Source organism: Parasteatoda tepidariorum, chromosome 9 (assembly GCF_043381705.1).
Source record: "Parasteatoda tepidariorum isolate YZ-2023 chromosome 9, CAS_Ptep_4.0, whole genome shotgun sequence".
Taxonomy (NCBI): Eukaryota; Metazoa; Arthropoda; class Arachnida; order Araneae; family Theridiidae; genus Parasteatoda; species Parasteatoda tepidariorum.
Window position 1 is genome coordinate 69208828 of NC_092212.1, and position 25726 is coordinate 69234553.

Consider the following 25726-nt stretch of genomic DNA (forward strand, 5'->3'; position numbering starts at 1 on the left):
CTTCATTGTCACCAAATATTCAAAAAATACACCTAAAAAGTGGTGGTTATGGAGCATTCTGAATTTTCTATCAAATTTCTTAATAAAAATGAAACACTCACACTTGAATTTTGCATATGTTTATTAATGGAAATCATTCAAGTAAACAGCTTTCAAACAATTATAAGACTTTTAACATATTTGCCTTTCTTGAGTTTGTATTTCTTTTCCAAAGGATAACGTAACAGGTTAAAACATGATTCTAAAAGATCAAAGATAGACAGAAGACTGATTCCAAGCCACATCCCCATATAGCCTCCTATATAACTGAACACTTCAATGCTCTAAAAAATATAGTTTTAGAATGGTTTTAAAAACAAACACATCTGATGCAATATTTAAAAAAAAAATAACAAAAAAGTGAAATGGGAGAAAATTTCATATGTTTAATTCCATGAAAATTATAATCATTTAAGATTTAAGCATCAAATTAACTTCGAAAACTTAATTGAATAATGTTAAGGTCAAGAAACATTTTATAATCTGGGTATTGTTAAAATAAATGATAACGTCAAAATGGCAGCTCAAATTATATGGATCAATTTAAAAAAAACTTTAATTTTGATGTCTCACGATTTTAAGTAATTTTATTTACTTAAATAAAATTCCATCTAACATTTAAACCTTTCAAATTAATTTACTATATAATTTTTCAGTAAATGTAGTTACATAGAAATTTATATTTAAAAAATAATATCTATGTAATATATTTTAAGTATGTCAAATGTAAAAAAATTGCTATGCTCCGGTCTTCTTTACCTCTTATTAACTGTAATTGTCAATTGAAAATAATTTTAATTTATCTAGTTGTCAAAATTGCGTTATATTTAGTAAGCAGCTCAGCTTATTTAATATATAATTTTAAATTTACTTTTGAGAAAAATCGAATAATTTATTGTTATTTTAATATTTTTTTGCATTCTGTTACCATAATTGCTGTTTTAAATTATTTCAGTTAAGTTGGCAAATATAGGTTCCATTGCTTCCTATATGTTTTATTTTTGGGAACGGAAGCAATTTTAAGAACTATCCGTATATCTGTTGTATTTTAGGAAAATAAAGATTTCACAATGAAATGATATTACATTTACTTTACTGGTTGTTTGTAGCATAATTGTTTTAAATTTATTGCTTGAATGTTTTTTATGGATATAAGCAATTTATTGATTTCAGTTTTATGTAATCATTTCTTTATTTCAATGGAATCTCTTCTCAAATAACTTGACTTGCAGTTTATAAACTAAAAACAATTGTAGTAATTTATGGTGAAAGTTTAACTGGATTGTATATTATGTGAAGTGTTTTTTTTAGTATTAACTTGAGATAAAATATAGTAGTTTTAACCAAAGCTTAAAATTTTTTCGTTAACAGTAACAGAAGGCAATATTTTATAATATTAAAAATAATAACGTAGACAAATAATTGATACTTTATATTGGTAACAATAATGTAAGTACAAAAACATATACTTGCTTTATATTTAGGCTGAACTGTGTGCCTTGATAATCGGAATCTTCGAAAAGAGACTCTTACATGAATGAAACTAACTCTGTAAAAAACGCACAAAAAAACAAGGAGTCATAGTTTCCTATTTATATCACTCAATACGTCTCCATTGTGATAAATATATATATACACTCTATAACAAAAAAGTCGACGCACCGAGAAGGAGTTGTCCGATTGAAACGAAAATTGGCTGTAGAAAGACAATGTACAGAATAGTAAATGATTAAAATTTCAGAACAATTGAATATTTTATTGCAGAGTTACAATAACAGGTTCAATAAGGGGTTGACCCGCCTCTAGACTGGATACAAGCTGCCACACGGAGTGGCATAGACTGATAAAGCTCCCGGATGGTCTCTTGCGGTATTTCCTGCCAAATGCGATCTAATTGTCGAACGAGGTCATCAACATTCCGTGCCAGATGCAATCGCCTTCCCATCATATCCCAGACATGCTCGATTGGAGAGATATCTGGTGATCTGGCAGGCCAAGTAAAACCAGCTGCTGAAAAACTTGCTGAAAAACCTGCCCAGGGCGCTGCAAAAGGAACGGTAGCAAAACAGGTCTTAGGATGCCGTCGGCGTACCGCTGTGCAGTAAGTGTACCTCTAATGACGACCAAAGGGGTCCGTCTGTCAAAGGAAATGGCACCCCAGACCATAATGCCTTGTTGAGGGCCGGTGTGGCGTGCAATAGTGAAGGCAGGATCCCCCACTCTGCCCTGTGCGTCTCCAAACACGTCTTCGATGATCGTCAGGATACAGTTGGAAGCGGGATTCGTCGCTAAAGACTATGCATCCCCAGTCGGCATCATTCCAGCTATATCTGTTCGAAACATTCCCGCATACGAAATTTCAAAGCAATCGGATGATTGCTTCTTGGTGCGTTGATTTTTTTGTTATAGAGTGTATATATGACAACACTGATGACAGACCTATATGGTTTATTGATAATACCAACCCTCAAACGATAAGTGCTAATATTTCTTGATATCCATGGTAGTAGTTTACGAATTATAATGGTTAATAATGATTCAAGTGGGTTAAAAAAATCCAACAATGTGCAAAAAAGAATTTTGCGAGTTGATTAAACATTGTTTTTTATGAGAAAAATACTATGAAAGACAAGAATGGCTTGACAAGCATTGTGATATCTCTGCACCAGGGAAGTTTATTATTGAATGGCTTGCTAAATTTAAATGTGGAATTGAATTTCAATTCAATTTGCCCAAATTTAGTTCATTATTTCTAAGTCTTGCATGAGATACTTTTAAGCAATGCATTAAAGATAAGTAAAGTACATAAAGTATATGGTAATAAGTAAAGTATATTTAAATTTATGTTTGAACACTCACATTTTAAAGCCACTACCATGGGTATATAATTTTAATGGACAACTCGTCTCCTTTTGAAAAACCTTCTGAACTACATCAGATTTTCTCGCTGGCGGTGTAAATCTTAACTGCACATATCCAACTAATAAACTTAATTTAAAATTCTTTTCCGTGAATTAAAAAAAAGAGCACCATAATGCTTTTTTACTGGATGTTCCTTGGGTACTGTTCTATGAGGTTAGTTTAATGTCATTCTAGCATTTGGAATTTTACAAACATGCTAAAGAAACTGATTTACTTGTTTAACAATCGTTCATTTATTATTAAACGATAAAATATCTAACATTGCATTTATTTGTACATGTATTTATATATTTTTTCAAAAACAATTTAAATTTTATTCCTTTACACATATATTATTGTAAACCACATCGATCATTCAGTAGCAAATATTATTGGCCACTCGGTGGCGCTGTTTTCAATGATCTAATCAAATACGAAATCTCGTAAAATCTCACCATGACGTGATTTAATTTAAATTGAACCTCTTGCATTGCGCCATGACTTATCGACTATATGTCTCAAGTTCAATTCACTATAATCCGCTGCATGCGCAGCAGATCACAGAATTTTAAAAAGTTGCACCCAGATATTCAAATTCTGCTTAATTGTATTTTTTCAATCAATAATTACTACGGTCTAGCTAGTCGAAACCCAAAAACTGCCAGAGTAGATCAGATACTTGATGCATGCAGAACAGGCACACATATACTGGTAGACAAAATTAAGAGATGGAGGACATTTTCCCAAATGTCTAAAAAAATACTGAATATAAATAAATGAAATTTAGTGTGGGTATAGCTTATTCCAGGATAATAAGGTATGCAAAACAAAAATGAAAGTGCCATTCACTGGCAAGACCTGTTGCCAATAAATCCAATGTAGTCTGAATTTAAGGATAAGAGATGACAATAAAAGTGAGGCTTGTACAGTGTGTGTTGCCTCTAGTATGGTGTATGGTCACCCCTGACAGACATACAGCATGCACAACGAGTATGCATGCTGTTAATAAGGGAGTTAATGAGGACTTGTGGAAAACCCTCCCATTCTTCCACCAGAGAAATTTTTAACTCCAGAATGGTTCTGGGGGGAGGTTGGCGCATCGCAATAGCTCTTCCAAGAGCATCCCAAACATGTTCAATAGGATTCAGGCCAGGGGATTTGGCTGGCCAATCCATTCGTTGAATATCCTCGCTTTCCAGATACTCATCAACCATGAGAGCCCTATGTGGTCATGCATTATCGTCCATAAAAATGAACTCATGCCCAACAGAGTCCCTGAAAAGACGCACATAGGGCTCTAGGACCTTCTGCCTGTATCTCTGGGCATTCACAGACCATTATTGTCAAACACATGGAGCGGTGTGCGGGTATCTTGCATGTGCTAAAATGCTTTCCATCTCTTAGTTTTGTCCACCAATGTATTTTCTTTTTCTTTTTAAAGATTTACTTAATAGACCATTATTAAAAGTGTTGCACATCAACACAGATGGTGTCCACTGTTATTGTTCCAAAAAATAAGTCTTTCGACCATTAAATTATAGACTTATAGTCTTATTAGTACATCAGATACGATTAATTGTGATAGTCTTATAAGCTGTTATAAGTCTATTAAAATTAATACTCTTATTAGTTGCGTTACCTTTTAATTTTCAATAAACATTAATAGACAAATATATGTATTTTCAAAAACGTGCGCATTTATTTAAAATTTATTTTAAAAATAACTGGTTTTAAATGAATATTAAAACTTTGCATTCTATTTTAAAATTACTTGAAATATAATAAAAAATGCAAAATAAAGTATTTGTGATAGATACATTGAAAGAAGACATTAAACATATTTTCAAATTGACCAAAATATCATATTTCATGTACGGCGATTTAACTTTTCTTGACCGACTTTGTTTACTTAGCTCGGAAAATAATTAATGAATTTAAACATGTATATTTAGACATGATGAGTTTTTTTCTGATAATATGACTCCTACCATTTTATATAAAGAAAAACCTGTTTTGAATTATTCCCGCAATGCTGAAAATTCTCCAAAACTTTATATCTAATAATCTCTTGTGTTTATAACATTGCGTTTATTTAAGATATCTTATAAAAACAGAAAGTTAGAAATAAATACGTAAACTTTTTTACTTACTTACAAGGCTCATCATGTTTACGACACTGAAACAAAATAAGCAAAGAAAATAAAGTTAAACATTGGTTGTAATAACTGATGGTAAATGCATTATGACTGAAACTGTGACAAGTTATAAAATAGAAAGCGAGAAACGTTTCTGCCAATCATGATACACATATTTAATTATTTTCACACACTTTTTTAAAAAATTTATCAAGCCATATCTGTTATAAATTCTAAAATAATTAATAAATCTACAGTTATGTTTATTTTCAAGTTTTAAAATATTGGGATTTTTCAATTATTGTTTCACTGTTAGAATTTTCATTCCGAAATTATGGTAAAATAACCAGCATCAGTCTGTCTACCCAATTAAGCGTAAATTTTACGGTAAAAAGTATTTTTTTTAGCTTTACGGTTGTAAAACCGCTTACAACTAGCATGAATGAAAAAAACATGAACATAAAACTCTATGGTGTTTTAAAAATTTACAACCGTCATGGTTTCAAAACCATAAAATAGAAATTTAATTGGAAATTGGAGAAAGTCCAGCAGCTGTATGATGCTGCCATTTTTGCGCAAACGAGGATTCTAATAGATTTGTCTAAAGTATCGGATTCCAATAATCCAGGGCCACAAATTAGGGAATGTTGAACACTGTGAACTCTTCATCTGCCGTAAGAAATGGAAGAAAATACTGTGGTGACAACGCTAGGACTTGAAATCTCGTTTCGACGGTCGCTAAATTGACATATTAGCCCTCTTCGCTATAATATATATCCAGCTGCAAGGAACTAAATGGCTTCATTATGTTGGCCTAGTTGGGGAGATAAAATTATAGTTGTTTAGCCGTATTAGGTGAAAGCAGTCAATTATCGGTTTCTCTCTCAGTTACCAGCTCGTAGGTCTCTTATGCAACAGTTTTAGTATTAAAATTTCAGATTTATAAAATAGTTATTTTTCTATTTTTTGATTCCCAATTTTTATAATGACACATAGATACATCCTATAACAAAAAAATCGACTTACCAAGAACGCACTAAGACGCGCAAAATCGACGCTCGATCAGGCTGGAATGATGTCGACTGGGGATGCATAGTCTTTAGCGACGAATCCCGCTTCCAACTGTATCCTGACGATCATCGAAGACGTGTTTGGAGACGCACAGGGCAGAGGGGGATCCTGCCTTCACTATTGCACGTCACACCGGCCCTCAACAAAGCATTATGGTCTGGGGTGCCATTTCCTTTGACAGCCGGATCCCTTTGGTCGTCATTAGAGGCACACTTACTGCACAGCGGTACGTCGACGACATCCTAAGACCTGTTTTGCTACCATTCCTTTTGCAGCCCCCTGGGCTGGTTTTTCAATGCCAGACCACATGCGGCTCGTGTTGCTATGAACTGTCTGCAAGCTTGTCAAACTCTTCCTTGGCCTGCCAGATCACCAGATCTCTCTCTCATCGAGCATGTCTGAGATATGATGGGAAAGCGATTACATATGGCACGGAATGTTGATGGCCTCGTTCGACAATTGGATCGAATTTGGCAAGAAATATCGCAAGAGACCATCCGGGAGCTTTATCAGTCTATGCCACTCCGTGTGGCAGCTTGTATCCAGGCTAGAGGCGGGTCAACACTTTATTGAACTTGCTACTGTAACTTTGCAATAAATTATTCATTTGTTCGGAAATTTTAATCATTTACTATTCTGAACATTGTCTTCCTATCCACCAATTTTCGTTTTAATCGGACAACTCCTTCTTGGTGCGTCGATTTTTTTGTTATAGAGTGTATTATAAAAATAAACTATTTTATTTATATTTTTCTACCTAAATTTTTTCTAAACCACTTAAAATATCTTTTCGAAAGAAATCTTAATATCACGAGCAATTTTTTAAAAATTTCTTGCACATTATATCGAAACAGTAGTTTCTCTTCCGGAAATGATATATGACGTAAGAATAAAACTTTTTTTCCCCTTCAAAACGGTGGGTAATGAACTATCATTCTTCGACTTAGAAGATACCGGAAGTGAATCTCATTTATCGTTACCCGGTGGGCACTTGTGAACCAAAGTCACGGAGGCGAGCAGTATTACCCGGCCACTCTGCCACAGATACCCAATTCATAGGCTGGACTACATACACACACCACCCAACAAAGGACATCACACAGAGAAATGGAATGCTCTGAGCGGGATTCAGATCCGCCGCCATTGGCTTCGCAGTCAGAGACAACCACCGCCGTTCCTGGCCGGCTTAAGAATAAAACTAAAATAAGTACTATTATATTTAAAATTGTATACTTGTATTAATAACAAGGTATTCTTATAATATTAGAATATATTATAAGAATACCAAAGTAAGAGCTATTATAAGGATATCTACAAGTATATATTTTCTTAATTTTATTTATTTGTCAAATGCTAGTTACATTAGCCGTTAGGCCACTAAACTTCTTCCTTGCCAATAGCGTTGAAAAAACTATACAAGAAAAATCTGTCAGTGCTTCGCACTCGTCCAAATGTTCTGCCGTCATTGGCCGTTCACTATCACATGTAACACACAAAGTGAATCGGCTAGTCCAATGCGAAATAAACGATTCTGCAAGCAGTCATGCCCCGCTAATAGTCTAAAAGCTGCAACTGCAACTGATCGCGGGTGGTCAGGAATAAAAGCTGAATTTGTTAAAAGAACACTCCAAGGCTTGCCATCGCAAGCCCGAGTGGCAAAATTACTAAAAGTCTTTTGATATATGAGTGATGTCAGCAGTTTAATGGAATGGAGGCTTGCTTCAGTTTTGGGCTTGTGTAGAACCGCAACTCCTCTTTTGGCAAGCATATCTGCCATCTCTTTTCCATAAATACCGCAGTGTGAGGGTACCCATTGAAAGAATATCTTGTGGGAAAGTTCTTTTATGACTTCCTGGCACTGCTTGACTAACATGCTCTTACACTCTTGATAAGAGGAGATGGCCTGCATTGCTGAAGTTAAATCTGAAAGGATAACTGCTTTCTTGAAAGAGTTCTGTATCAAAGATAGTTGTTGAAGGGCCACCTGAATGGCTTTCAGTTCTCCATCAAAATGCGTGGAGTAAGCTCCTACGGGTAAGTAGAAACTGAAATTCTATAAGTCCTATAATCCTATAATAAAACCCTATAATCCTATAAGTATACTAATTCGTAAATTTATGTTTAAGCAAAATGTGATTAAAATTTCAGTTACCAAACGGCTTCCAAATTCAACTTCCTCATATTGAGCTTCATATTTCTGTTCCCTTTAAAAAATGTATACAGTTTTATTAGAATAAACAAAATGATAAAAAAAAAAACAGCAATGACATAAAAAATTTAAAATATTGTCTTTTCCATTAGGAAATCCACAAATACGGAGAGTTTCATCAATAACAGTAGTTTTACGCTTTGGACTTAATTATTCAGATCAGTAAATGTATGGATTTGTGGTGACTGGTTTTAACTAGAGATAGTTGAAACTTTTTATGCTGATTTTTAAAATGTATTTGTTTTAATCAGGGTCTTAAGTATTTGATCAATTTAATCAGGATGATTTGTAATAACCGATTTCAATGAATAGTCATAACTTTTTTTTAAAAAAATGAGGTAAGAGAAAGCGTACTTAGTAGGATTTTTATTAAAAGAACAAAAAAAAATTACTAAATTATGTTAAAACACAAATAAAGAAGATGGAAAATAGTATGTAAAAACCAGTTAGAATGCCTGATGGCATTTAGAGTTTATTTTTTATAGTGGCTTTTTGCTTCCGACGGCAATCAAACAGGGTTTAATGTTTGTAGTCTGACTCAATTCCCTTAATATTTATCAGTTAAGTTTCTATAGATTTTTTAAAATTTTTTACGGCCTGGAAACATTTTATTTAGACAAGACACTAAAATTATGTATCTTATGGTGCTCTCATAGTGCATGAAACAAATTAAATTTTCCATTATTTGGTAGTTTTGACCACACATACTCTTTCTTAGTGCGTTCCTGCTGTCGTGCTAGTACAATGCCGTCGCTCTAACTCTCACTCTGTCTACACTTAGGATATTTTAAACCGGTATTAAGGTCTGCGAGGTTAACGCTTGTTATTTATTTATTTTTACGGATATTTTACGTCAGCACTGTGGTCGGCGCAAGCCGGATGCGGAATTCATATTGATCAGCCATCACTGGGATTCGAATTCGGTTCACCACATTGGAAAGAGAACACTCTATCCCCTGAGCCATCATGAAGCTCGGAATAATGTTTTTTGTAACAGCCGTTCCAATTTTGAGCCGAAGCAATGATGAGTTCAAGACACCAATGTTGAACTCCGTAGCTTTGTAATTTTGAACTCGATTCAGAAGACAAGTGAACTCCTAGATCAAGTATCGGGAGAAATTTGCTTTCGAAGAAGAGTTTTTAATGGAACTAGCCCGCATTTACGTTATATTAAAAAGAAAAACCACGAAACCCTTCCATGGTTTGCCTGACAACAAGGAGACTCTAATTCCTGATCCGTCCATCTCTGAGGATATTTTTCGTCAGCATTCTGGTTAGTGCGAGTCGGGAGTGAATTTTGAATCGACAAGTCGTAGATGAGATTCCAAGCCGGTTCATCTCATTGGAAGGAGATAGAATGTGCATTTAACGTATGCTATAATTAAAGTAAGTTTCATCGATACTATCTGAATTTTTGTTGTTTTACAGAGCCCTTCTCTCTGATGTTCGAAATAAGAAATATGCATATTCTAGCCTAGTTTAATCCTCAGGGCCCATATAATGTATATAATTGGAATATCAAATTCCATCAATCAAATCGTTACTCTTCGTTGATCTGAAGGAAACTTCATATATAACTGTCTTGAATAAATGCATGATAAATAACTTGAAAAGACATAATATCTACATAAGTAGTGGCAAATAAATACGTTGATTATAAAATATGAAACTTACAGGCACGCTGGTTGGCATTCTCGGTGACAGTCTTTGATCATTTTATTCGTTGCTGACGTATCACCTATTATTTTATTTTAAAAAAAAGAGACAGAAAAGTTTATTTTTACATTATTTGACGGTAAACATTTTTAAACAGTATGCAAAGTGCTGATCCAGGCACTTTCAGAAATATTAAAAGTTATTTGAAGTCAGAATTCTCCTTTTTTTTGAGCTACTTATGTTTATCTCAATTGTAAATAATTTTATGTATGGCAAACAAGCGCAGAGTATTAGATATTCTTTCTTATAGCTTCTCTTAAAGTCTTGTAACATACGAGCATATATTTTAATAATCTTTACTCAATAAGTTTTGAAAAAATGAAATTCAACAAAATAAAATATTTTACTTCAAAAAGGTAGCAACATAAGAGTGCAGTAAAGAGAACATCCTAAAAATCTTCGGAAATAGCATGTAAAGAATGTGGCCTAATTTTACTTTTTTTCATTACAGAAGGTTGAAATTAATGTCGTAGACATGTCGTCTATTAATTGATATTCTGTTAGCGTCTACTCTCATATACAGCAACATTTTTTCTCATATACTCCAACAGAAAAAAATGTCTAGGGGTGGTGTTTTATTTCGGACGATTAGATGTTACGCCTTGGATTGTAATTGTTTTTTTCTCCATGCCTTCTAACCTTGAAAGTCATTTAAAGTTGGCAAAAAGTACATTTTTTTAGAGATAATTAATTTCGGTACATGTTGTTTTTGGTAGCTGTCCGTATTTATCCATATAGTTTCCAAATAAATGAATTATGCTGTAATTTTCACAGTACTTATTACTGTAAGAATTATGGTTTATCACATTTTTTGTTTCTCAACACATGTTTTGATAAAAAGGAATTTTACCATTAAAAATAACCTTCAGGCCAGGTTCTTTTTACCGTAATTTTATTTGGGATTTTTACAGTGTTCCTTCAGAATGCAAATTACAAAGACTTATTAATATCTCTATACAATCTAAGTGTGAAATGTAAATACTAACTTGACTTACCAAAACTACATAGCATTTCTTGATGAGGAGCGTACCAGGTAAACTCATCAATGCACATGTCATTCGATTTAAGTTTTCTTAATTTACAATACTCAATGCATGCCTGAAAAAATACCGATTATGGACTTTTAAATTCATGGAAATTTAATTAAGTTTTAAATAATATAATGAATCACAGGAAATTTATTTTTACAAAGTTTATTTGAGCAATATTTTCTTTTTTTTGTAGCAATATTTTCTTTGGCAGCAATATTTTCTTTTCGTTGTCTCTTATCATCAAAAATTTTGATTATTAGAAGCATGTATTTAGCTAAAATTTTAATTTTTAAAATAATCTCTTGATAATATATCTGGATAATCTCCTAATAATATATATATATNGTGCATAGTAGAGATATATATATATATATATATACATGAGGCACTTACTTGATGAAAGAAAGTTGAATAGAATGATAGAAAATTGATTAATGAAGCAAATATTTTGTTACACAATTTCAGAATTTATAATGAAAGTTGAACTTTTGAAACCAATTGATGGTACTTTATTTTCAGTCGGGCTTATTTTAGGTATTTTTTAATACTTTTTTAAAATTTTATTTAACTATTTTATTTAATTTAACTAGGAGGCTACGCCCCCTGCTCGTCGGCGCTCACCAACCCCCGGAACTGCTTTCGCAGTTCATTTCGGATTGCTTCGCAATCCAATGCTCGCTTTGCTCGCTCATTGGATACGTTCTTAACGTCTAGTTTTTGTATACTTTTTTGAATACTGAAGTTCCGAAAACTTTTCACTGTAGAAAATTCTAAACCTGTATATTTCAATATTATTTTGAAATTGCAAACAGTTCACATATTTTTCTTAATCATACTATTCTAAATTTCAAATGTTGAGAAAGGTAACTGTTGTAAGTTTTGTTTTAAAGTCTTTCCCACCAGTGTGTTAAAGTCATGTGTTGTAAAACAATATGAAATAGTAGTCTGCCGCCGGATGTAAAGCATCGGCTTTGATGAAGATAGTTCTGTATTTTTAATTCTCTGAAGGGCACCACCTTAATAATATGGAATTTGTAAAATAAATGTATATTGATGGTTGATGAAGCCCATCATTTTGTGTTTTCATCAGTGTTCAGAAGCAGAACAACTATATGTTTTATTTTGTCACGAAAATATAATATGTATAAAAAGCAAAGAAAAGAGTAAGAAAGTGAGTACAGTCATAGAAAAATTTGAAATTATTATATAGTATTTGTCAGTTAAAATAAAATTTTTTATTTAAGTCATTGCTAACAATTCAAATTTTTCTGAGGCAACTCTCAACCTCTAAATATTATTTTTTTTTATGTACACACTTCTAAATGTCAGTATTCAACCACAAAACAACTTAAAGTCCTCAAATTTAGCATGAAGTTGTAAAATGTAATGAAAGAGGGTCATAGCAATAATGAAAGTAGAAGTAAAGTTAGTACTGTAAAATTAAAACAATATTTTTAATCTATGAGCCAAGTTCTTCAAGAAGCAGTTGTAGAAGTAGGTTGTTTATTTAAAACTTTTTATAGAATTTCTTTAAGAACACAATTGTTAATTTGGGCATTTGGCGATACAACACTTTTAGAATTGAAGGATTTGTTACGTCAAGCGCTCAGGTATCATAATTTTGATCTAGTTGCGCTTCTATGTCATTTTGATTTATGTTGCTAAGTTAACTTTCAAAAAATTCTATGGCTGGCAACAGCATTTTTATTTTTTAAGTTGTTTATTTTTATTTCTTTTAGAATTCGTTATTTTTTTAGCGAAATGTTTTTTAACCTAACAGAATTCTTTGCCGACTGTTTTCTCTATGAATGAAGAAAATAAAGTAAATATTTAACTGTTGTGAAAAGAATCTTATTTAGTTGTACAAAGTACTTCAGCCAAAATTTGGGAGCCACGTAAGAGAATTATATATATTAGATCAGAAACACATCATTAAAAGGCAGAATGCTTTGGTGTTTTCAAAACAAAGCAAACGTTGCCACCGGCGGAAAAGAAATACAGCCAAAATTTGGGAGCCACGTAAGAGAATTATATATAATAGATGTTTTTTATTTCATTTAATTCTTATGTGTTTAAAAAATAAACATAATAAAAAAGAAAAATAGTTGATACAGGTCAGAATTTTTTTGGCAACTTTTTGCTTGCGTCAGCTAACCAAAAAATATCTAATTGACGTTTAATTCATTATTAACAACATTTTCCGTTTCAGTAGCCTATTTTAATTTTTCAATAATAATAAGAAAAAAAAAAAGAAAATCATTACACAATTTTCTCAGGCAAATAATAATTTCTACTACTGACATTCACATGATTATAATATCATTAATATTGAAATATGGGAGTATTTAAAACCAGAAAGGTAGCTTTTCAGCTCTACATTTTAAAATATGAATGTTACATTACTTACTTGTTCCGATAGAGGTCCCGTACCTTTGTTTTTTCTCCACAAACCAATATAATCAGTGCAATTCGTTTTATATGGAAAAGGAAGTCGGATGTCTTCTCTCTGAAATTGAATGCATTAAATATTTTTATAAGTTAATGAAATTCGTAAGTCTTTTCACTGGAATTGAATGTATTAATTACTTTAATTTAAAAATAAAATTGGGAGTTTTTTCTCTGTCATTAAATTTATTAATTATTTTGATATAGAAAAGAAAATCAGGAGTTTTTCGTCTATAATTCTTAGAAGAAAAGTATTATTTTCCAGAGTATTTACGGAGAAGGGGTATCGAATTCTTTTGTTTTAAACCAGGAGAACATTACAGATTTATTACAAAAAGAAATATTTTCACATTTTGTCTTTCAAAATTAAAGCTTTGTTTTTATAATTATCTCAACTATCATTCAATACATAAAATTCTGTAAACATCCCGTAAGCAATTTTTATAAAACGGTTCTATCTCTCTATGTTCCTATATCTGATGAAAATCGAAAACGAAATATCGAGAAACTATTTCTTTAGTACTAAAATATTTATCGCATCATTTCGCAAACAGATAATTTTGTAATGTTATATTGTGCTCCAAGCGACTTTTCCTTGAATAATTGAAAGGCATTTGTTCCATTACAGATTACATTTTTTATACATTAAAAAAAGAAACCCAAATCTTGAAGTAACAACAACAAGAAACCCCAATTATTTAAAGTAACAATAATAAATAAAATTTGCCACTTAATAATTTAAAATCTCAATAAATCTTAATTCAATTACAGTGAAAAGACTCCCGATTTTTTTTTAAATAAAAAAAATAATTCATTCAATTCTAGGGAGAAAACTCCAATTTTACTTTTTCGTATAAAAATAATTAATGCATTCAATTCCAGGGAGAAGATTCCTGATTTCAATATCATATGAAATAATTAATATGTTCAATTCCAGAGAGAAGTCTTTCAATTTTCTTTTTTACATAAAAATAATTAATACTTTAAATTCCAGAGCGATGTCTTTCAATTTTTTTTTACATAAAAAAATAATTAATGTATTCAATTTTAGAGTAAAGACATCCGACTTTTTTTTCCATTCAAAATGAATTGCACGGGCAATATAGGTAAAAAACAAAGATACGGGGGCTTCTATCGGAACTAGTAAGTAATGTAACATTTAAATTTTAAAATGTAAAGCTTCGAAATTATCTTTCTGTTTTAAATTATCTCATTTTAATATCAATGACATTATAACAATTTAAACGCCGGGAATAGAAATCATTATTTATGTGAGAAAATTGTGTATTGTACTTGATTTTCTTTTTCTTTTCTTTTCTTTTGCCTTTTTCTTAAGTAATGCCTTTCATCAAACTCTTTCTATTTTCAATAATTTAAGGAAAAGTCACTTAAAGCACAATATAACATTACAAAATCATCTGATTGCGAAATGATAAAATAAATATTTCTCAATCTCATGTTTTTGTACTAAAGAAATTGTTTTTTGAGATTTTGTCTTCGATTTTAATCAGAGAGAGAGAGAGAGAGATGAAGATAGAGATAGAGAGAGAGAGAGAGAGATGAAGATAGAGATAGAGAGAGAGAGAGAGGGAGAGGAAGATATAACTGTTTTCATAACATGATTGCCAGAATTTCACAAAACCTAATGATACTAAATGATAATTGAAATACTTATGTAAACAATTCTTTATTCTTGAATTACAAAATGGGAAAATGTTTCTTTCTTTAATAAATTTGTGATGTTTTGCAACGAAAAAAATTCGAAACCTCTCTGCGTAAATATTCTGTAAAATATTTCTTGTCAACAAAGAATTATGCAATTTAACCTTGTAAAAATGACACTATATGAAATCTTACTGATATTGCATATACTGCATATGTAGGACATTTTTAAATTTTTTTTTATCGGAATTCAAGTACTTTTGAAACTGTTTAATTTTCTCCAATTCTGGTAATTTAAATGTTATCTAAATTTCATAATTCTCCAATATGTCGAAGAAAATAAAAGGTTTTGATAAGGCCTTGTCTAAGATGAAATAGAGACATTTTAACCCTGCAAACGTAAAGACCTTCAAATAAATTGTACAGAAATTCCTCTGCTTCTCAGTACTGCAGCACTGAAAAGAATGGAGGATGCCAGTGCTAACGGTTAGAGCAAAGATTCTCAACCACTGTGCCGCGGCACTTTTGTGTGCCACCAAATTCTTAAAATGTGCCGCCAAATATTAGAAATGATACAATAAAAATTATAATGTTTTCTTTTATACTGCGAGTGAAGTTTAAATTAAAGAAAAGTGTATATATATATAATATTATATAAATACACTTTTCTTTATATACTTTTATAATTTTTCCACGCTTTAACCGCGTGAACATCTTTGTCGGTGATTGTCTTGTCTCTGAAAATCTTAAAATAAGAAGGAAGAGATTAAATTGTCTTTGACAAAAAATGTTGAAATCAGTAGAAAACTTAATGACAATTAAAATTATTAATTAACAAAAGAAACAAAGCTAAATATTAGCTTTCAAACGGAATTAAAAGCTAATCATTAAAGTAAGCTATGCAATTTATAATTCTAAAGTAAAATCAACAAGGAATAACTAACAAAAAATAAGCTAACAATTAATAATTAGCAATAAAACTAATTAACAAGAAATCACAAAAAAATAATAATTAATGTTAGAAACTAACAGTTAATAACAATCGAGAACAAGCTAACAATTAATAACTAGTAAAAAAATAAATAACTTATTAACTATTATAAAATTAGTCGAAAGAAATAATTAATCCCTTAATAAACGTGCTTTTGTAGTACATATTATTTTATTTCACATTCAAAATTACTATCACAAACTATTTAACACAGTGCATTATAGTTAAGTAAACAACTTTTAAACTAATTTTTTTCATTGTGTGCCGTCAAATTTTGAAATCGTTAAAAGTGTGCCGCCGCAAAGAAAAGGTTGAGAATCACTGGGTTTGAGGATTAAAATCCAAACACGTGTTGCCTAAGCGACCCTGTACTTGACGCAGACTAAAATAATTTTGCTTTTCTTGTTCACAAGACTCTTCGTCAATTGGCAAAACGTTATATGCAAGATTTCTGGATTCTAAAACTCTAAACTCAGTGGCTCGACCGTCCAAAGAGGGCCAAGGCCTACTGTGACAATCTCAGTTTTCTTGACCTCCGGCTCTGGAGTGCAGATGTTCCGGTCAGGTGGTCAGCCGAACATAGCACCTCCAGTGTTTAGTTCCAGAGCAGGCTTGGTACTCATTTATCGACCCACTGAAGGTATGAAAGGTTGAGTCAACCTTGCCCGGCCCGAGGATCGAACCCAGGACGTGTGCCACGGGAGCGCAAAGCGCTACCACTCAGCCACCGAGCGTATTGCTGGGTTCCATAGCTCCCAAAATGTAGAAAACTACCGTAAGCACCAGTCATGTAGTAGATTATTTCAGAAGTCTTTATTCGGTTTCGTATAATTACTCTTTGTTCGAAAATAATATTTTATTACTTCCAATGCCCACTACATTTCGAAACTATATGCCATCGAGGTACTTAACAGACGGTATTGTTAATCCCTTTCTCCAGGGCACCATATAGATGGATCAATGTCCCCCCCTACAGAAGAAGAAAGACAGACAGAACGCACAGACAAAAATGACATCCGTACCCGAAACGGCGAGATTCGATCCCTAGACCTTTTTGAGATGAGGTCAGCCGACCAGTCTGAAAGGTGGTCATAAGACCACCTTTCACACTGGTCGGCTTAGAAAAGAATATAAGTTTGAACCTTTTTTTCATGAATCACAGAGCAAATCTCGTATGTATACAAATAGAACAATTTTGGAAAGCCGCTATCATAAAAATATAAAAATGAGCTTGCAGTTGCGATCCATTAAATTTTCTAGAGTGATTGCATGGGTTAAAACTCTTGTTTGCTTGGAGAAAACTATAATTTTGTCTATATATACGGAATTGCAACGGTTATATATACGGAATCGGAAAAATGTTTAGATATTATATGAATGGTAAAAAAATGTTTCTTACCATCGAAGCAAAAAATGAGTATCGATATCCGCCTTTGAGTGTAACTCCTTCTGTATAAGGATTAACCAGATGCTTGCGATTGTGGACTGCAGCGTAGATCAGAACTTCATCATCATAAAAGAAGTAATCTTCTGGGTATGTACGCATTAGGATATAATAAGCTAAAATAACCAAAACCAGATACAGTAAAATTTAAACTAATAAAATTTTGCACTTAAAAGGCTCTAAAAAAAGTTGAAAAGAGGTACGAAAACATAGCAATATGGTACCTTAGGGAGTAACAGATGTTACTCATACTTTTGGGTTACTTGAAACAGATGTCATGGCAAACAGAAATTATTTTTTTAGCATGCATTGTTAAAATATTTTTAACATACATTTATATCTTTAATTTTTTTATTGTTAGTATTGCTTTATTTCTGGAAATTAAACGGTTCTCTAAACCGTTGTTACGTCGTAAACGGTTTCAACTCGTTCTACTATTTCACGTAAATGGTAAGTTTTCAGCCTCTAGATGTCTTTTATTAAATTATTAATCAGTGACAGATACAGTAATTTTTAAAAATTTCATACCGAAGGTATTAGGATAGATATCGTCTGTTGCATATGGTTCATTCATTTGGGAATCAACAGTGAAACAAAAGCTTGGATTGTTGGCTTTCAAGACTAGAGGGAACCGGCGGATCCTGAAAAAAAAATAAAATTAAAAGCAGAATATTTTACATATATATATTTCTTTAATAATTTTGATTTTAATTATATAACTATTTTTTCATTTTAATTACCGTTGATTTTAAATTATTACACATTTTAATAGAATAACTATAAACAAAATAAACATATGATAAAAGATATCTTTAAAAATATTAGTTTGGTGACGTAGTCCATGAATGCTACCAAGTAAATGCTGTACATTGACATATAAGATGGCGAAAAACAAGTAATTAAATATTATCGTCGAGCAATATGTTTTTTATCAAATAGAGCTATAGGCTAACAAATACCGTTGATGTCATCTTTAAAATATTTAAAAATTGAATCGCCCATAATTAAATTAAGAATAATGGCTGACTCTTAGCTAATCCGAAAAATTCCATTCCGCTTATTGCTCATCCAGCTTGAACGTTTCGTTGTGGAATATTCTAATGCCAATCTTCTAGTTGGTACGCCAAATTAAATCGCTTTCGGTCGGATGGTAATTTCTTTGAATGCTGTTGAAGTGCACTCTGGTGCACTTCAACAGCAGCACCAGAATCTGCAGATAAAAACACTATATAGAAACAAAAAATTGAATGTTTCAAAAAATATTTCTTTTACGAGCAAATCGTTTTATTTTCGTCATCCTCTTTATAACAATCATCTATCAAATTTTCGTTAGAAGTTCCTTCAACAGCATCTTCCCAAGAAATGGTGATCATCCTTTCATGTATGTCTTCATCAGACGGAACCTAAGAAGAAATCAATATTTGTTACAATATGCACATGTATATCCTTCTTACAATATATTGGGTCAATTATTATGACCCTAAGAGCCGATTTTTATTCTCGTTGAATTCATATTTAATGCTTCAAAATATAAAGGATTCCATAAATATCATAAACACATATTGATTTTGTTTTAAATTTTGGATAAATTCAGGTGTGAGTGTTAAATACAATATGTTTGAAAAAAAGCATATAAAAATGATTTTTAAATATTTTGTCTCCTTATTTTACATAGCTGTAAATTATTTTTGATAGTTTTTTCTTAATTTCTTATTTTATTTTATATACTTCTCGCAAACTGTCTTTGAATGAGTACGAAAACGCTCGTGGTGTCTTAAGTCTCATTCTAAAATTTGTATTGTTTTAAAGCCTTCGAAAAACCTGTTATATCCTTCAGTAATAATTGTCGACTCTCATTTCAGTTGTGTACTGAATAATATGTTGGATAAGTTATGTTGGATAAAGAAGTAACTCATACAATGGAATAGTTATAAATTGTTATATAGATAGTAAAGAACGTTACATTTCCCCCCCTTTTTATCTCTCTACAAATCGTCACAAATAGAATGTAATTGAAAATCGAGGGAGGCAAACAATGCATTTTCCTTTTTTTGATGTATAGAAAACTTCAATCATTAATGTATAAAATTTGACTATTAATAAGAAGGACAGGTCAAGATTGTTAGCATACAAGAAATTTCCTTTGCAAATTGTTTGTGGTCTATGTGGACCTCATACACACCTTCCCCCGTAAATATGTAATACACATTAACGCGTATATACAAATGTAGTACATAATAACAAGATTTCTACACACAACAAGATTATTACTACAGGATTATTTTTAATTTCCTTTATACGACAAAATTTAATTTCTTAAATTTTAAATTTGAAAATTCTAACTTTTTGAAATTAAAAATTCTACAATTGTAGAGGATTCAGGCAAAAACATTTTAGAAAATTAATTTAATGAATTCTGCGAAAAGTTTAGCCTATCTCAAGTTGATTGAAAAAATTACCTAAATCATCGCGACAAAAAAAGTTCTGAAAAAATAAACTGAAATAAAATAAAATTTTTGAAAACTACTTTTTTCAAGTATATTAAAAACAAGGATCTAACTTATTTTTTATTAGGCTTTAAATGAAAAACGTAAGAAGCATCTGATTAGTACTAAACTTTAATCACCACCGAAAAATTCTCTTAATTTTTTTTAGAAACACTGACCCCAATGTTTATAATCTTATCGGCTGCCATAGACTTAATAAATATAAATACTCACCCCGGTGTAGATTTTATTAGGAATATAGCAATATCTTGGATATTTTTTACAAAAGAGTTTTCTGTTTTCTTCAAATTGGCAAGAACTACCATTTTTCTTGCAATAAACTTGGCGACTTATCCTAGAATATAGAAAATTTGAAATAAAAAATTTTTAAGTGCAAGAATTGAACCACTTTTTTTTATTATTGAACTTTGTTATTATTTTCAGCATCAATTACTAATCTCATGCTTGTAGAAATTTTTGAAAATTAATTCAATCCCGCAATATATTTAAATAAAATAAGATTTTCGCATAGTGCAAAGAGTGTTCAAAAATTCAAAAGACAAAGTGTTGATATGAATTATTAATAAAACGAAAATTTAGCATAGGCCATGGGATTGAAAACCACGATGAGAGTTTCGAAAACGCATATATGAGCTTTGTATATAAACATATAAACACACAGGGTGTATGCAACAAAATACCGGGACATTGTTGCTGGTATACATAGCACAGCTTCTAGTTAATTTGGCAGACAACATATCCTAACCTTGAATCTTCGGGTGTGTCCAGGAATCGTTTTTACGTCGTTGTAAACTATGGAATGCCACCCACCAACAGACGCGACTTAGAACAACTTTTGAGATAATTAATTTCAAAAAAAATTGCTGTGTTGGTAGAAGTTTAGTAGCATATAATGTAGTTGCTTCCATTGTGATATCGAAGCCTGCAATAGCAATTTTCATACTCTAAAAGTAGTTTGTGACCCATTATTCTACGTTAAGTTTCCATCTTCTTGGCTCCTCTTAGCACCATTCTGAGGTTAACAGTTCAATTATGAGTTTTTATTGAAGTTCTTATGAAGTAGTATGACATAAATAACTTCACTTTTTGCACATATATAGTGAAGTTATTATGACATAAATAACTTCACTATATATACCCTTTATGATCCTTAATTATGATACATACCAAAACAATAAATGTATAACTCAACAACATATTTTTTTATACCTGAACACAAATATTTTCTCTTTTGAAACTTCATGCTCTTACTTTTTTGCTTATTTTAGAGGAGGAAACACGTCATATTTCGATTGAGTTGTCTTTAAATTTTGATGAGGATCTAGATTCTAACGCTAAGCGAATTTCATTCCTTAAAATAGATGCAATCTATGAATGCCATTAAAACAAAATTATGTTGTTTAGTATATTGTAGATTCTTCCGAAATCAGGTTGCTGTTCTGAGGTAGAAGATCCTAGATCTTTTCATGTATGTAACAATGAAGAAACTCTTCGTCCACTCATTTAATTTTTCAGTTGAGAAATAATAGAAAGACAAATCTCAAAAGTTTACTTAGCTGTGGGGCTTGAGTCAACAAATTGGAAAACATTAACGAAGCTTAGATTACAGGGATATTAGAATATTCCAGTAAACTTTCTCTTGGGGCCATTCCGTTTTATAGAACAGTGATAGTCATACACAGCTAAGGCCATATAGGAAATTCTGTGGATCTTCAAGTAGGAAGTTTAGAGACATCCTTTTTATTTTTCTGATCTGTCTCACAGTAACTACAATTTAAATAAACTCAAAAAGTGCTGAATAAATATTGGTTTCAAACAGATGTAATGATGCCGACAATGCCGAAGTGTATATGTGTGCGCAACTAGACAAAATTGCAGTCAAATCTTAAAAAGGCTGAACAGTGAATACATCAACAAATGTAGGTAGTCCTTTTGAGTTTCAATAAATAAATTATATGAAATAGTTTCTGGATCATTATTAATTGATCGTACTTAGTACATAGAAATTAGTTACAATAATAGGTATAGAAAGATAGGAAAAAAACATACTTACTGATTGTTACTACAGAATGTAATTGCAGGAAAAATTATATCGAAAGGATTACTGTTTTCGACAAACGTAATTGTAGGAAATGACCAATAGTATTCCAGAAAGCTTCCGGTTTGATAACAGAACCCCACTAAACAACAAAGAAATATCATTGGTTTCCATAGCACTTTTGTACAGGACTTGGATCTTGAAATTTCAGGTAAACTTGCGTCAACAGCTCGCTTGAAGATTGATCTCATATATTCTTTAAAAGAACCAACTTTATGTTTCTGTAAACAATATTTTTAAATTATCATTAAACAAAAGGCTTGAGTTAAACTAGAGACATAACTTTTGATATTATAAAGCAAGTTAAAAGGCTAACATTGTTATTAAAGGTGGACTGGCTCCTCAATTTTTAAACCAACAGCATGACAGTAAAAAAATGGTCAACAATTCGTATTACTATCCCTAATTTGTTACATTAGCTGATATTTAACGGTCTATAAAATAGAGAAGGTTCAAAAAAGTATAGTAGATTTCAACTACCAGTTATTCTCAGCATTCTAACTAGTGTGCCATAGAAAAATGAATAAAAAATAAAACGCTTTGTATGGAAATCAGGATATCTAGTTGGTATAGCTTTAGGTAGTTGATTTAATAATCATTTTTTGCAGTAATGCTTGCAGCCTAGCGGGAATACATTGTTAACTGTAGATATTTGCAAAAAGAGATACTTAAGCGTATCATTTAAATTAGTATACTCATTAAAAAATTAAATAACTAATGATTCCAACAGTGTCAATTTACTCAAGAGGAGAAAATGCGCTTGTACTGGCAATCGAGGTTTCGTCGTTCAGATTTGGACTTTTAGAAATATATTCGTGTATTTCTCAATAAGTTGGATTAAGGAAATTATTTTTGATACTTGGAGAAGACTTACAGAGTGTCTTTACAGAGTTTTAATTCATTTTATTGCCTTCTTTTACACTAAAAGATCATAAACTTGCTCTGCAAAGTTACCCATACAACCAGAGTAACTGTTCCTCTTAAATATTTAACGACTTATATCTACTTATATCCAATGTGTGATTGTAAAATAGGCTAAAATAAACTTGGAAACAGTTGAAAAAATTATTAATTAGCAGTTATATATTTTTTCAAAAAAACCCCTATTTATGTTAGATTTTAGTTAAATTGTTATAATCTCTTGCTATAAAACTTCAATGTTAGCAAAAATTTGTTGTTCACAAATAATTGTTAGCAAAAACTTATGAAAAAAAGAACATGTATTTAGCTAAGTAAAGTGATTATGCTGTTTAAAAAATTGTTGAGAAATATTCCGCAAAAAATAAAACCTTTTCGTTTCCTTAAATATATAGTCGATCAAATACTGCATTCATCAACAACGTCTATTGTAAACATTAATTTTATCTTTGGTTCCCAGCTAGAAAATCACCGAGCTGTCATTGTTTAAAATATTAAAATTTTTTGCCAAGCAATGCTGCGAATACTTTTCGCGCTATTTTTGGTGACTGCAAAGTACCCCACATAAAACTCTTCCATAAACTTGTTTCCCTTTTATTTTAGTCGCTTTTCATCAAAACTTAATAATAGTTTTTCTCATTACTTTAGCATGTTCCACCAGCTAACATACATTTTGATACTTTGTGACTACACGTGACTGGTGGAAAAAGTAACTCCAATTGTACTATTAATCACAGGATAACAATGTCGAAAAAAAATCAGGTTGTATAAAATCCTTAGTCATATTTTACTAGAAATATATGTGACACAAAACGAAATATTGCGTCTAACTATTAATTAATGTTCCACGGATCAACGATGCTAAGAAGTTCAAATTGCTTCTAATTTATAAATAATTTCCACACTGATTAACCGTCAGTAAACGGAAACCCTTTTGCCAAAATCTTGCAACATTCATATTATGCATGTTTTTATACGCATATATCATTTAAAGACCACAAACTAACTTCAACTAAAAGTGCTAAGTAACTCCAGTTGACAGTGCCATACGATATGTTTACCTATCGTGGTGGTTAACAAATTAGCATGTTATTGAAATCAATCAAAGTTTAAACACCAAAAACTTAAAATTGGTCAATCATTGCAAAAATAAAGAAAAAAAAAATTAAAAAAAACAATAAAAAGTGCAGCGAAGTGAAGTTTTGAAAGTTTTGTAACACATGATCTTTCAAATGCTGGATATTTTTAAGTGATATTTTTGTTGCATGTACACAATTAATGGAGATATTGATCTATAGATAATTATAGGACTATTATGAAGTTTGGAATTGAATGAAGTTTAATTGAAAATTTTATATATATGTATATATATATATATATATATATTTATATATATGTATGTATATNCTCCTGCCTGGGCAACAGAGTGAAACCCTGTTTGTAATATATATATATATATATACACATCAATTTACAATTTTAGAGTTACACATTAGTATTTAAGCATAGCAAAAACATTATCAAAATTTAACGATCGTTACTGAGAAGAATAATGAAATTGAAAACTTCCAAACTAATTTGATAGGAAAAAAATATATTACTTGAAAAATTATTATTCGACTAACTAAACCATTATTCTAGTAATTATTCACAACTAATTATTCGATTAACTAAATCATGCGTACATTTATAAATATTTTACTTACCGAATTCAATTGAGTTCCTTGATTTTTATATTCGTGATTATTAAGAGATAAATTTCGCTTACGAGTGTGCCAAACATCCTTTGCCATAATGATCAGTGAATTATGAAAGATACAAGATAATTCTAAATTCTTCTAATGTATTTTGGAATTGTATTAACTTAATGAACCAATCTGTAATAATTTCTCTATCATCGAAGTATATTATTATAAGAAAATCTAAGCTATAAGGCCGAAATAATTTCATAGAGAATAACTATTTAACTATTTTTCATAACTCTTTATTGTTTCATTGATAATATAGGTATTTAAAAAAATGACATTCTTTTATTTGATTTTTATAATAGTTTTAATAACTAATTTATAAAAAGTAAATTTTCATCAGTAAACAAGTCAGTAAACAAGTCTCGCTAAAAAATGTCACGAAGTAAAATAAATTTTATTCAATGAGTAATTGCTTTGTCAAAAGAGAACATGAATTTTCAGTAATAATGATCAATATAAAAATAGATCGCAAAGTAAATATTATTTGTACATTAAAAATTAGTTTCATCATAAAATAAAAACATTATTCGATATAGATTTATTGACGTATTGAAATTCTTTTGACATATAATGGTATTGAATTACACGACTCTGAGTAATTGAGAAGACGCGAGAAAAAGAAAGCCTTTGTTCATTATAGATTATTGACTTATTGAAAATATTTTACAATATGAAGTTATTAAATTAGAAGATTCTGAATGAACGAGAAGATAACAGATGAGGACAATAACTAATTAAAGCATCATTGACAGGTTAAACATATCTTTTTTGTGTTATTATTATTATTTTTAATTTAAAGGTTTGATTACTA

The 25726-nt window shown here is 30.9% G+C and overlaps 1 protein-coding gene across 1 annotated transcript; it reads right to left on the reverse strand.

The window, feature by feature from the left end:
- Window positions 1-152: 152 nt before the first annotated feature.
- On the reverse strand, window positions 153-24960 carry LOC139426566 (degenerin mec-4-like). Its single transcript, XM_071185851.1, has 13 exons — window positions 24874-24960; window positions 22205-22470; window positions 20365-20485; window positions 18917-19047; window positions 18173-18285; window positions 17600-17760; window positions 13510-13608; window positions 11067-11169; window positions 10030-10093; window positions 8299-8350; window positions 5091-5116; window positions 1513-1588; window positions 153-323 (listed from the first exon to the last, which is right to left on the reverse strand). Exons 1-13 carry the CDS (start codon window positions 24958-24960, stop codon window positions 153-155), a joined length of 1470 nt encoding a protein of 489 aa, XP_071041952.1.
- Between the last annotated feature and the right edge of the window lie 766 nt (window positions 24961-25726).

Coding starts and splice junctions, on each gene's coding strand:
- LOC139426566 (XM_071185851.1), bottom strand. CDS start 24,960: ATGGCAAAGGATGTTTGGCACACTCGTAAGCGAAATTTATCTCTTAAT. Junction 17,761..18,172: donor TATCTATCCTAATACCTTCG/GTATGAAATTTT, acceptor TGGTTATTTTAG/CTTATTATATCCTAATGCGT. Junction 13,609..17,599: donor ACTCATTTTTTGCTTCGATG/GTAAGAAACATT, acceptor ATTCAATTTCAG/AGAGAAGACATCCGACTTCC.